The sequence below is a fragment of the Furipterus horrens genome, unplaced genomic scaffold, assembly GCF_987537825.1.
Source record: "Furipterus horrens unplaced genomic scaffold, mFurHor1.1.pri manual_scaffold_1, whole genome shotgun sequence".
Classification (NCBI taxonomy): domain Eukaryota; kingdom Metazoa; phylum Chordata; class Mammalia; order Chiroptera; family Furipteridae; genus Furipterus; species Furipterus horrens.
The window spans coordinates 96,223,595-96,238,497 of NW_028327171.1; the positions used below are offsets into that span (position 1 = coordinate 96,223,595).

General features: G+C 35.3%; 1 protein-coding gene across 1 annotated transcript in view; it reads right to left on the reverse strand.

The window, feature by feature from the left end:
• Positions 1 to 798: 798 nt before the first annotated feature.
• Positions 799 to 14,903, reverse strand: part of ATG3 (autophagy related 3) — a 30,647-nt gene continuing 16,542 nt past the window's right edge. Inside the window, exons 6-12 of the mRNA XM_090276576.1 lie at positions 12,048 to 12,097; positions 9,494 to 9,575; positions 6,202 to 6,236; positions 5,806 to 5,961; positions 4,897 to 5,024; positions 2,499 to 2,567; positions 799 to 1,071 (exon numbers count right to left, since the gene is read on the reverse strand). Coding sequence (XP_090132702.1) covers positions 990 to 1,071; positions 2,499 to 2,567; positions 4,897 to 5,024; positions 5,806 to 5,961; positions 6,202 to 6,236; positions 9,494 to 9,575; positions 12,048 to 12,097 — 602 coding nt within the window. The 3' untranslated portion in view covers positions 799 to 989. The remainder of the gene's footprint in view (positions 1,072 to 2,498; positions 2,568 to 4,896; positions 5,025 to 5,805; positions 5,962 to 6,201; positions 6,237 to 9,493; positions 9,576 to 12,047; positions 12,098 to 14,903) is intronic.

Sequence of the window (14,903 nt, forward strand, 5' to 3'; positions counted from 1 at the left end):
TGAGGTGCTTTTGCGCTCGCGTGCCGCCCCGTGCCCTCAGTCCCGCTGAGCCGAGCTCCGGGAGTTGGTCTCTCACCTCTTAGGGCAGGGCCAGGGACACTTGTGCTCAGTGGAATCGAGCGTCCGTGGGTCGCCGCCTCCCGCTGTTCCCGTGCTGCAGCTGCCCACCTTCCCTCACCCGTCTGGGCGGGCACAAACAGAGCCTGCGCTAGCGGTCTGCTTTCCGGCCTGGGGCCCTGCGCCCACGGGAGCTGTCTAGGGGTGTCTATGCGCGGTTCTCTGCCTGTTCAGTGGGCCCTCCCTGTGCCCGTTGGGGCACTGATCTTATGTCCGTTGGGGAGTGTCCGAGGGACGCCTGGACTCACGGCCCCGCACACCTGGGCCAGTGAATGAGAGCACTTCCCTATGTGCGCCCCCGCGAACCAATGGTAGGGTTCAGGAGTGGATGAGCAGGCCTCTGCACCTGGGCTCCTCCAGAACGGCCTACCACCCCCAAACTTTCCTCCCGTCTCCACCGTCCACTAGAGAAAAATATAAAGGAGAATTATGTTCTCACTTGCCCGGCAGCACACTGTCTCCTGTCCTTCAGCGCCAATGCCACTTGGTCGAGTCCCGTCTCTGCCAGCGGGCAGAGATCCGCTCTCCGCCTGACTCCTCTCTGGGGTAGCCTGTGGTCGCCAAAAATCCTTTGTGTCCAAAAATATTTTTATCATTCTGTATGAGATACTTTTTCACTTAAGAGTTGTTATTTAAGAAAAATACTGTATCATCTTTTGATAAGAAGCCAGGAAAATGATCTCTTTACACTCATTTTTATTAAACAAATAAGGCTGGTAGTGGAACTTTATTTTTTTATTTAATGCATAAACATATAAGTCCCTTTATTAGAGAAAGTGTACATATTGGTGAATATGGTCAATGGTCACATCTATGGGTTAATTCTTTACAAATCAGAACCAATAATTAGGATAGACTGTATGCTCTCTTCATTACATTGTGAAGTGTCTTGTGTAGTCATATTCTATTGTTGGAATGACAGCTTGTACAAATTTCAAGAAAATTAGAAGATACCTAAAGGTCTTTGGCTAAGGAAAATAGATTGGTAAATAGTTCTATGGTTTAAGGTAGTATTGTTAATAATCTACTTTATTAAGCAATTTCTCAAAAAATACTTATGATAAAATCTTAAATCAAGTATATTTTAAAATTTCACTAATGCAAATTTGTGTCTGTTCCATATGAAGCTCTCTCTGATTTTTCATTCCCATTTAATTTTAGAATGTAAAAATTCTTGACAAGTAAGAGTTCACACAAACCCAATTATTTTGATATAAAAATAAAGACAAGGCTGTCCACATTTAAATGACTGGATAATGGCATTTTTACTGCCTGTAAATTTGCTTGAGTATGTAAGAAAATGAGACAAGGTAAATAATATAAAAGCACTGAAGCAAAAGAGAAAAATAAGAATGAGGTGGTAACCCTAAGAACTGATTCTAGGTTAGTGTGTATGTACTTGCCATAGAATCTGCTAAATGAGACTATCTTTAATAAAATCCTGAAATTTGTGCTATGCTCCATTATTACTTGGAAACATTAAGATCTTAGTTTTTACTGGGGGAACTGAAGACTCAATTTTAAATTCTATATGGAGTCTTCCAAGTTGCTACCTAACCTCTAACATAAGAGATGAATGCTCATATTATACACAATAAGATTTCAGGAATAAATTTGGTTTGGACCAAAAGTTCTTGGTTTGTTTCAGTATCAAATCAGTCCAATGTACCTTTGAGGGATGCACCTGATTTGCAATGTTTAGGTTATCTGTAGTTCCATGACAGGAAGGAACCCTTAGTCTCCGTCTAACACTGAGGGGCATGAACCACAACATCTAATTATCAATCTAGCACCAAACTAATTCAAGCTATGTTCATCTAAATCATTGACTTTGGCTAATTTTGATGAATCCATGCTATGCGTACATGCATTTCAGGATTCAGCAGTTTAATTTATTCATTTTGATAACCTCAAGGATAGCAAATTTTTGATAGATGTTAAATTGGAAATATACTTAGTGAAAGGATACTCATATGGTATCCTCTAAATTAGATTACTCATCTTTCATCAATAAATTAAGCCCACTGAGTTTCTTTTTCATCAAGAGCAATGGTTTTATATTCATATACTCTTGGCCTTCGTCTCTTCTACAAACAAAAGTATTTGGCAAACTTGTTTCAGTCTCTGTAATAAGGCAGAGCTAACCAGTACACACAAGGACCCTGCTAATCAACTGAACAAGGCAGAATAATCACAATGTAACCATTCTAAATCATTAAAGACTCCCACTAAGACTTCCTGATATGAGGGGCTAAAACAAGTTAGAGGAACTGTGCCATTAAGGTTACACTAAATCGCCACCCCCACCTCAAAAATAAATAAATAAATAAATAAATTCTAGGGGCCATTTTGCCACTAATCACATAAACTGGTAAGGATACATATGAACACCAAGTTCTCCCCCGCCTTCCGCAACAGTCTCAATTATTTTCTTCATCACCTCAGCATGCCTAAAAGCAAAAGAACAAATTTTATTAATATACATCAATTAGACCAAAACAGAAGTTTCTGTAAAGAAATCTTCTTTATTTATTGTCAGTGAATTAGTTTTAATATGTAATAGTTGCATTGTAAGATATTCTCTTTACTTCCTAACAAGTCAGACTGTTGAGTCATGAGGACAGTTTTATTGGAGGAAGGGGTAATTTAAAAAGCTCTGGTGGTCACAAATACAATGGCATCAGTTAGCTTTCCTACAATGGAAGTCAGGTGGGGGTTGTTAGAGGGCAGGGGTCAGAAATCCAGAGGAAGGGAAATCATGCCAGGGAAGAACTGCAGAGCCAGAACTATCTGCTGAAAAACAAGTAAGAATCAAACTAGGCAAATTCCAAAAGCTACATGGTAACACTTGGTTAAAAAAATAAAAAAATAAAAAAGCTTAAATATTTAGGTAAGAATAAGCCAAACTGAATTAAAGAAAAGCTAATGGGTCAGTCTATAAGTTTATATTTTTCTTTGTCTTCAACTGTACTATAAAATTTATCTGATTCTATTACAACATATTTTAAAATTTATATGGAGAATGATATTTATCTGAAGTTTTTGTCCTATCCACAAATCTTTACATAGCCAACTGGTGTTTCTCCTGTGCTATACAAAAAAGTGATATCAAAGTAATTGTCTGGGCTCATAAACTGAGAAAAGGGAAATGTACAAAAAAGTATGTATATATACCCTTGCTTAAAAAATGCTTCTTAAATTTTTATGAATAAAACCTTCATGACAAAGGCACTCAGCTTAGAAGATGGGAGAGTAAATTATTAACCCTGAGGCTATGAGGACCTGAACTGTCCTTGAAATTTCGTTTTATAGGCCCCCAGCTTTTTAAAATTTTGCCCCATTTACACTGTATTCCATAATATAGTCATTTATTGAAATGTTTAACATCAATTTCCAGTTACTTATCTTTTACCAACTTAGTAAAGTTTACACCTCAGAAAGATATTATCTCAGTTTAATAAGCACCATCATAAAACCTCAAACCCAAAGAGGAAATAACTAAATAAAACTCTAAAAAATAAAAACCTTTTAGATAATTCAAAACTAAAACTAATGACTCGACATAAATTAGAAAAATGAAGTAGACTTTCTATGGGATTTTGAGAACAAAGAGGTTATAAAAAACAAGAAGAAAATATTAAAGAATTTTTGAAAACTAGAATGTTGCATCAAATTAAGTCAGTGAAATGAATACCAGAGTTTTTATCTGAAAAATACTGTTACAAGAATTTATCAATGATTTTGTGAAAGTTACCAATTAGAAACTAACAAAGAATATTAGCATGTAACTTTTTTTTTTTAAATGAAACTTCTGAAAAAATCCTGTACATAGATTGAGCTTCACATATTTGGCCCTGTGAAAACACACTGATACAAAGAAAATCCCAAATTATAAAATGTCCTTGATTTGGTAGGGCTGAAAACTTCTTAACTGAAGAACAGTGTGGTGATTGTGGGCCTGAGTGGTGGAAGGTGGAAGAGGGTATGGGGGGAATAAATAGTAATGGAAAAAATGCAATAAAAAAAAGAAAGAAAAATTAATTAATTAGTTTTTAAAGAGTAAAGAAGAATAGAAACTCTGCATATACAGGTTCCTTCACTAACCAATAAAAGGAGTTAAAAAGGTCACCTAGAAAAAGCACAAGTTTAACTTTATATCTGCAGAAAGATAAACCATAATAGAGCAAACTGTGTCTAAAATGATGAGTATTTTTTAATATAAAAAGGATCACCCAACTATTCTCGTAGCTAAAAACATGAGTAAAATCACAAAGACCTAAACCGCAACTAAACACATACTAAAAACAAAAAAAAATTTTTTTTTTTTAATCCTCACCTGAGGACATTTTTTTCATTGCTTTTATAGAAAGGGGGAGAGGGAGAGAGAAAGAGAAACATAGAAGCAAGAGAGAAGCATCAATGGGTTGCCTCCCATACATGCCCCGACTGGGGATGGAGCCCACAACCTAGGTATGTGCCCTGACCGGGAATTGAATACGCAACCTTTTGGTGTACAGGATGATGCTCCAACCAACTGAAATACACTGGCCAGGGCCAAAAAAAAATATTCTTAATGAATTAAATTTAAAAAAAATTAGTAGTTTTTCTTTCTTCTTATATCTTAAACTAAGCATAAGAACATTTCCAAGGAAGACTAAAGAAATTTATTTGCTTATCCAGTAAAATTTTCTTAAGGCGCTACATTTATAAACTTCCCAAATAATAAATCCATAAAGTACACACACAGACACACACACACACACACATACACACACAGACCTGCATGGGTGAACTGAACACATAGGAGGTGGTGGGAGATGAGGGTGATTTTCAATGGTCACTGTTTTCTTCACATGATCTTGACTGATATCTTCATACATGTGTTCAACTGTTAAAGGCTGCCGTTGCTAAAACCATAAAAAATGCTTTGAAATTACTGTTTCAAAAGTTTTAGGCCTAAACTTCAATGTTTAGAATATATTTAACCTCCACCTCCCACATCACTTGCAATTCAGAATTCTAGACTATTGTTAATTATCAGATTATTTGAGGGAAAGATTATACCAAGGAAGGAAAAGGGGACTCTGTCTGTCCATCAGGCTATGTGGCATCAACCACCACCTAATGTAGAAAAGATCTTACATAAAGGCAAGTTCATCATTATCCAAACATTTTAGAACTGTAACTCATCATTTAGGCCTATTTTATTTTCTTTTATTTCAAATTATAGTCATTAGAATAACAAACAAGCTAATCTTATTTTAGTTATCCTTTAATTCAATTAAGTGTATGAGTTTTTAAAAACGTTTTCTGTCTTAAAAAAAAACCCACACATGTGATATGATCATTCTGTACATGCCTAGATATCCAATGTGTAATCCCAAACAAAATTTAATCAACCAAACAAGTTCAATTTCCCTCACATTTTGAAGAATAAGCTCAGGGACCAAGTAATAAATATGTAACAGATTATTTAGGTTTAATTCTTAGTAGTGATGTTGCCATATTAAATAATTGATAGTTTCTTCAAAATAAGAGTCAAATGCAATATTAACCATAAAATTGTAAAACAAGTGATTTGTAAAATTTAAAAGGCCACAATATATATCTATAGACTTAATCATGTAAAAATTAAATGCCACAATTTAAAATATTTACATTAAAATTAAGGTTTTCTTTATTTTTTACCTCATCATAGCCGAACAACCATAGTCTTGGTGTCTGGTAATATTTATCATAAGTGATGTAAAGGTCATAAGTTCTGGTTTGCAAAATAACGTCTTCACCTCCAGCATCAGTTTTAGCTTTACAAGCTTCTACTATTTTCCTTGTGTCTAGCGTAGCCTGACAATAATGGAGAAAATTTTATAACCATTAAAATCAGTACGAATGTGACATTTTAGAAAATCTATTTTTCCCATCCTATGTATTTCTTTCTCAAAAGCAGATATAACTTAAAACTCAAAATGTTATATGCTATAACCAATGTATACATATAAAAACTAATTAGATCAAAATATTAATAGACACTAATCCCCAAGTTTATTCATTAAAAATTAACTAATGAAAACTCAATTTACAAACCTCATCTGTTTCCAACAATCCACTCTCTTCATACTCTGTTATAAAAAGCAACAAAAGGTTAATCAAATTCAAAATAATTTCCTAAACTGAGTTATATATTATTTCAGAATGTCAATGAAAAACTGGGTTTCTTCTTTTGTTTCTAACCAACCATAATGAATAAATATAAGTGAGCTAATTCTATACATATTTCTAAAGCAGCAGATATTTTACCTGGCAAGCACCAGATCAGAGAAAAGTAGCATAAATAGGCTTGGTCAGTGCCACAGTCTATTATTAACAAACACCACTGGCATAACAAAACTGTAAATTCTTCCAAGACTCCGCAGCCTACACACGGTGATTTATGTAACTGCATAAAGCATGTCATTGAAGTCATCAGTGACTTCTACTTTGCTGAATCCAGTGTTAAAGTCCCAGTTTACATCTTAATTGAGCTCTCTCAGCTTTTAAGATACTATACTTTCCAGGTTTTCCTCTCACCACGCTAGCTTTTTCTTCACTATTTCCTATACTGGTCCCTTTTCATCACCTCGACCATTTCAAAAAACAAAAGGAAACACAAAAACAACTTAGCAATGATGAAGGGCTCAGTTTAAGGACTTGTTCTCTAGCCACACTTACTCCCTTGATGATTTCACTAGTCTCAATGGCTTTAAATGTTGATGACTCCCAAATTTACTCCCTGACTATAGACCTGGATACCTAATTGTTTTACTTATGGTCCAATGACTAAGGGCATCACAAATATCACATGCTCAAAACCAAGCTCCCAACTCCCCCTCCACAACTATTCAGTCCTAAAAGTTTCCCCATTTCAGTTAATGACATTGTTCCAGATAGGTGAAAAACCTTGGAGTCACACTTAACTATTCTGTCTCTCATGCCACATCCATTCCAGCAGTAAATCCATTTGCCCCCACCCTCAAATACGTCCACTTGAGTCCAAGCTACCATCATGTTTTGCCGAATTATCAAAATAGCCTCCTGTTAATCTATACCCCTTCAGTCTATTCTCAACAATGTAGTCACTGTGATTCTGTTAAAATGTTAAATCTCATTCTAAGTCACTCCTCTGCTTAGAAAAGCCCTCTAATGGCTTCTCCTCTCACTCAAGAGTTAAAGGCAGGGCCTAGATGACCCAGGCTTCCTCTCTGACTTCATGCCTTACTACTCTTCTCTCATTACTCTCTGAACACAGGAGTCTCCTCATAGTATCTTGTAAGCCACACATGCTCCCACCTCAGAGCCTCTGCACTCCTCCTCAGATACCCAAATCGCTTGTCCCCTCACTTCCTATCAGGCTTTAAATGGCATATTCTCAATGAGGTTTTTCTTGACCAATCTATTTAAAAATTACAACACTCATTCCATGCCAAGACTCCCTTATCTTCCCCATTTTTCTCCCTGACACTTATAACCATGTAATACAATAAATGTTTTGCTTCTGTGTTTGTTTACAACTTATCTTCTGCACCAAAGACTATCTGATACACAGATACTGTATTGCTCAATAAATATTTTCTGCATAATGAATGAAATTGACTGTGATATTAGATACCATCAACACTACCTTTAAGCAAAACTCCATATATAGAAATTCTTTGACTCTATTCAAGGGAAGTGTAACAAACATACTAAAAGGCTGTCAGATATTTAAGGCAGTCCCACAGTTTATACTCTAAATACAGTGCTTTACTGATAGGGTTCTTCCTTCAGCCCACCACAGCCTGGACAACTGTATGCCATTCAGAGACAGATGGAGTCGAGAAGAGTATTTGTGCAAGAAGGTGGTTCTGACAATCATGAGACATCCAGGCAGAAATGTAACTAAACAAGAAGATACAAAGTTTAGGAGATCTGGGTTGGAGGTTCAGATGTAAAAGTCTTGAGCACAGAGATGATATCTGAGGTTGCTCTGAGAAATCTGGTTATAATTAATTCATTTATATTTCTTCAAAGAATGGGAGTTAACCATGGAAACAAGGAAAAGACTGACTAGAATTTAGGAAGAGATATACAGATAGGTGTCATGGTGATCCAAAGTACTTCAGAAAACAAAACTGAAAGGCAGCTCCGTTGCTTAGGCTGTGCTGTCACCTCAGCAACAAACCCCCCTTGCCACTACTGTGCTTCAACTCCACTTGGCACAATCTTCTACTTGTGCATGCTACAGAACATCTCTCACAAGAAGTTCCATGGATACTCTTGGGATCCAGCCACCTTACAGTCGCCAAGATGCCTGCCCTCTGTACTTTTTTCACATTCTCTTCCTTTTTCTAACTGCCTACTCTCTTCTCTATATATACACATATATATTAATATTTGAGCTCTCATAGAGAATCTAATGTAATTTAATACCATTTTTCCTGCTGCACAAATTTCCATGCCAGACCTTGTTATCCCATCGCAAATGCCTAAGAAGTAGGTAAAAAGTGACCTGGGAGTGTAGGGAAAAGAAAAAAAAAAAGAAACCCCATGATACAGTAACATTGAATAGCTGGGCAGAAGTAAAAGAACCTCAGGAGACTTAGAAGAAATAGTCAACAGTCAAGGAAGGAGGAAAATCTGGTGTCATAAAAAACAACAGAGAAAATGGCTAATAAATCAAATAATATGGGGAAAAATGTATAATAAACACAGATTGAATTTAACAGAGAGGTTGCTCTGGAGACAGCAATTTTTTCATCTATTTTTAAATATCTTAGGTTTCACATGTATTAAAGATTATCATGCTAATGGAATATGAAACTTTGAATATCTATATACTTTTAGACCTGTATTACTCTGTTCTGTTAGTACAGAGAGTTTCAATCTTTTGGAGCAATGATTTATGAATGCAGTGATTCTGAGCTGGCAACCCTAGGAAAGCCATTTCAGAATCTCGGGGAGCAGTGAGAGGATTTTGTGTAGTTCAAAAGGCCCCATTAAAAAATCACTACTGTAAGGTTTTCACAGTACAATGTTATCAAAAAAGAAAAAGAAAATACAAATGCATGACCAAACATTGTTTGGCTCTGAAAGAGTTTGAGTTAGCTTTAAGAATCTGTATCTGACAGCTATACCCAGCATTAAAGATTTATGACTAATATTTATCCCAGTAGAAATAATGCTGTCAAGGCTATGCTCTAGGTAAAGTAGAGGATTCCGAGATTAAAGTTAGTTTTGCACTGATTAAATTTAAACTAAACAAAATCTTCTCTGGGCTGTTCAATGTTAAAATTTAACATGAATTACAAATATTGCCAAATTAATATTTAGTGTGATTAAAGTAAATCTAGAACACAGATACCTTCCATATCTGCAGCTTCTCCTTCCTCTTCCTCTTCCTCCTCCTCACATAATGCTGAGCAATCTTGGAGTTTTATACTGTCCTTTGAAATTAATTACATTTAAAGTCACTTAAATACATTCATTAGTTCAAATACTGAACACCCACATGCCAGCAAAGTTCTAACTAGTGAAAAAAGGAGGAATAAGATAGTCCTTATCCTCAAGAAACTCCTACTCCAGTGAGATGACAAACTCCAAAAACAATCATTAAAAGTGATATGCTAAGTCCTGTGACTGAAAAATATAAAAAGCTGTCCTGGCCTGGTAGCTCAGTTGGTTAGAGCACAGTCCCAGTATGCCAAGATTGCAGGTTCAATCCCCTGTCAAGGTGCATATAAGAAACAATCAATGAATGCATAAATAAATGGGACAATATATTGATGTTTCTTTCTTTCTCTCTCTTCCCTCTCCCTTCCTGTCTCTCTAAAATTAATTTAAAAAGATTATATATATATATATAAAGCATTATAGAAACACCAAGAGTCGCCTAAGCTAACCATTTAAAAATAGTAGCTGGTTATAATTCTAGTAAAAAATACTGTTAGTTAACTAATTCATCAGCATTAGAAAATTTGTTAGAAGTTATATTAACTTGAATACATAATTTAAGAGACAAAAAGGTATGTATTTATAAATCACAATATACTTAGGTTAAACTATTATAAATCAAACAATATATCCAAATAGATGATTTAAGCAATTACAACTATTACCACATATAAGATTTCAGTTCAATTTCTTAACTATATTTGCGCTAGAATGAAAGAATAATGCTAACCAAAGACAAGCTTAATATAGTAATACATTTCTCATTTTCACAAAACTAATTTTCTAAAAATCTAAAGTCAATGTATTAAGTAAAAAATACGGACATCTACTTTCACTTAATTTATAATTGACAATTTTAATTAAGGATAATTTTAGTTATCGCTAGAAACTTAAGTCATATGTGCCACTACTGCACCCAAAATTTAAAGCAATATAAGAAAATATCTAGGTAATTATTGGATGAGCCAACATCTGATAAACTGATCATTAAGGGAAATTTTAATCACGTTGGATATGCATACTTGATATAGCAAAATACAGTGGAAATTGACCACAAAGATTAATATTTGGGGTCTGGATGGCAAGTATTCTAAGCACTAAATTATAAAAAATAATGTAAATTTTATATTAAATAGGAAACAACAGGAGAGATATATTCTAGTTGTAAATTATTCTAAGTGTTCATCCTTTAGTAGGACATAATGATGTTAAGTGGAATACTAAGTACCAGATTAACCACGATGTATTTATTAAAAATTCTGAAAAGAATTCCCCTAAACCTATAAAAACAATATTATCTTAACTACTCTACCATTTATCATTTCCAAACCCAAAGCATATACACTAATTGCTGGAGTAAACAAGATCTTTTGAAGCAGCAAAGCCATTTATAAAATTTCTCAAGTCATTCAAATTCTCCAAAAAGTAGAATTTCAAAACGTAAATATTCAGACTGATGAACTGCACCTTAAGCAGGCATAAAACTGAATTTCTAGCAAGCATAAAATTTTACACTGGTAAAAAAACCCAAAAAACTTAAGCCCCAGTTTTAAGTCCCAAAAGAAAAGATCCAAATAACAAAAACAAATAATACCTTAAACTATTAACTATTGTGATTGAATGTTTCATAAGGAAAAAAGAAACACAATTATTCGTGTAAATATTCTATTCTCTAAGAGATTTGACTGTTAACAAAATAATTAAGAAAAGATATGGGTAAAAGCATTCTGTATTATTTTTTCACATCACTTCAAGCAACTATGTAAAAATATAAAGACAGTGCAATCATTCTCTTTAGAAATGAAAAGCTGATATAGTCTGAATTAACTGAGAAGTTTCAAGTAGAAAAATTCCACCCAATTATATATTTTACCTTCCCCCCAAATTGTACAATAAAACCTAACTAATTTAGCTTCCACTCATGAATCAAAATGTCGTGATTCTGAATGATGCTGAAATTTACCTTTTAAGTTTTCAAAAATAAAAAAACTCTCATATTAGTAGTAAATTAAGAAACAAAATGTAATGAGTAAATTGCTTAAGAAAACATTTAAACTATAAAATTTTAACTATATCACTACCATCTACTACTCAGCAAGTAGATAAAACTACTTCAAAAGCCTCCACTTACAGAACATTTGGTACTTAAAAACAAAAAGCTATTTCTTTTACACTAGTCTACAAGCTGTCTCAATTAGTAAAAATTAGTAGATTTTACCAGTTACAATCTCAAAAATTGTTTTTCTTAGCCAATGACAAGTTAAGGAAAAGAAGAGAAGTGTTTTGATATGTTGATATACAAACATGAGAGGGAAAAAAGCTAGAATATAAACGAGATTGATAATAATCAGTTTGAATAAGAATGATATATCTTAAAAATACACACACACACACACACACACACACACACACACATGGAAATAACTAGGTCATTGAATTTAGAAACATATCCAATTAACCAGTACCTTGCTTTCCAGTGTGATCTCCTTAACTGCTTCGGCTATTCCTGTAATACCTGTTTAAAATTGTGCAAAAAAGAATAACTTGAGGTTGTAAACATTCTCCTGATTCAAGCAATATAAAAACATTTAAATTTATCTAAATTCTCACAACTGCTTTGAAATGAGGAGGCAATGTTAGCAGCATTTTTACAAATGAACTCTAATAGGAATAAATGATCCCAAAGGTACTTCTCAAATTAAAAAAAATAAAAATAAAAAAACATACCAATTTAGTATTTTACAATGAATTATCCTTTTCTATCATTCGTCATTTCCTTTTCTAGTGAGTCTCTATCAAAATACATATTCATTCTCAGAAATAAACAGATTAAGAGACTATAGGACTCATATTTACATTCTATTTAAACCTGCATCAAAATTTTCTCAACAAGGTGTTAGTTATTATTAATATGCCATTTGCTTTTAGAAATCTAGGAGACCCAGAGATACTGGTATAATATCACATGTATGTGGGCTTTTCTATTTTACTGTTTCCACATCTTATTTAATCTTTATAAACACTATCTGTGAGGTAGTTAGGGTAATAATTTCTCACTACAAAAAAATAAAGTCTCGACTTCCGGCCAAGATGGAGGCTTAGACAGACACGCTAGGTCTCCCTCTACAACTAGAGAGGAATACAACTACTTCAAAACAAAGGATAACTAGAAATTCCAGAAAATAAAACTACACGGAAGCCCAACATATGAAGTTATAAACCAGCGGTGCCATTTGGGCAGGTAAGAGTTAAAGAGGGCAGTGCTGTTTGCGGTCGCACCTGGGACAGCGGCGGGGGCGGCGAAAAATCCCGGCGGCAGTCAAGCCCCTGGCAGTGCGCGACCCCAGCGCTGGGGAAAGCAGCCACCGCATCGCCTTGAACAGTGAGGCCCAGGGGGGCGGGAGGACGGATCCCAGTCTCCTGGCTGAATAACTGTGTGAATCCATCTTGGACCCCCGCCCCCAAAGAAAGCACCACAGGGCTGCGAAATAGGTCGCTGAATTGTGACGCGTACACAGGCACTGCCCCCTACAGCCGGCCCAAGAAAACAAAACGCATCTGTCAAAATGAGGCAGACAACTATAGAAATCCCGGTGGCACAGCTCACCAGGCAACAGATAGAGAACCTGACAGATGAACAGATAAGAAACCTGTCAGAGGCTCAGTTCTGGGCCATTGTTATAAGGTGGCTTACAGAATTCACAAAAGAGCAGGAAAAAGATAAGAAAGAAGCGAAAAACATTCATAACGAAAGGAACAAAACCACATACGAGACAGATGGTGAGGAAAAAAAATCCAGAGTTCATTTCAACAAACTGGAATATGGAGAAGGAACAAGCAGTCAACCAATGCAGAGAGAGGAAATGGGAAGCAACAATGAGAGGATCAGAAACCTCTGGGACAGCTATAAAAGGCCCAACATAAGAATCATTGGTTTGCCAGAGAGTGAGGAAGATGAACTAGAACTTGAAAAATTGAGTGAAAATATAATAAAGGAGAACTTCCCAGACTTGGGGAAGGGAATAGACTTGCAGGTCCAGGAAGCAAGGAGAGTTCCCAAGAGACTGGACCCAGGGAGAACCACTCCAAGACACATTATAATCAAAATGTCAAAAATTAAAGATAAAGAGAGAATCTTAAAAGCAGCAAGAGAGAAGAAAAGAATTATGTACAAAGGGGTCCCAATTAGACTATCAGCTGACTTCTCAAGGGAGACCCTACAGGCAAGAAGGGACTGGCAAGAAATATTCAAAGTAATGAAAATCCAAAACCTACCACCACGAATACTCTATCCAGCGAAATTGTCATTCAGAATAGAAGGACAGAGAAAGTGTTTCCAGGACAAAATAAAACTGAAAGAGTTCATTAGATCCAAACCACTGTTATATGAGATGTTAAAGGGACTGGTTTAAAAAACAGAAGCTAGGGAGATGAAACAAAGGCAAACTAAACAGGCAACGAGAGTGGAAAAGGAACTGTGGGTACGGGAAGCATATTGGGGGGAGGTCAACAGGGAGGGGGAGTGGGGACAGGGAGGGAGATGATATAGGAATTGGGGATCATGGTAGGAGGGAATGGAATAGACGGAGAGAGGTTGGGAGGAACTGTATGCACAACTAATGGACATAATCTAAAAGGGGGGGACAACTGGAGGGAGGGGGGCCACCGGGTGGAGGGGAGCAGAGGGAAGGGAAATTGGCACAAATGTAACATTTTAATCAATAAAACACATTAAATCTGAAAAAAAAAAATAAAGTCTCCTTTATTTATCTTGAGTCTTAGTCTAGTGAGATACTGGGATTCAAATCCACATGTTCTGACTATTGGTTCAATGCTCTAACCACTGCCTGACTGAGCAACTACCTCAGAACTTATTTGTCTCAATGAAGGTGGCATTATACATAGAGCAGCATAAGTCAGCTAAATAGTATTTCTAATTCAAAACACATGTCAGTGTTCTCAATTAGATAGTTCAAGAAGGATAAAAATACTAAAGAAAAAAACACTACATACAAAATATGCTTTGCTCTTTTGTTAATCTTCTAAAATCTTGATATATCTGTTCTATATGTCAAAATACAAATGAAAAATACCACAATTCATGACTATAGCATAAAACTTTTACTTCATAGTAATTTTTCTAAAAATTACTATATAATAAGTATGATTACTTCAAAAGAGTAAAATCAAAATCTTAACATATTGTATTGGTATTATAAAACAATTCACTGATTCCAATACATAGAAAAAAAAGAGAATAAACCTTTTCAATCTGTCTAAATAGTCATTAAACCAGACTCTCCTAAAAACTGTACTACAAC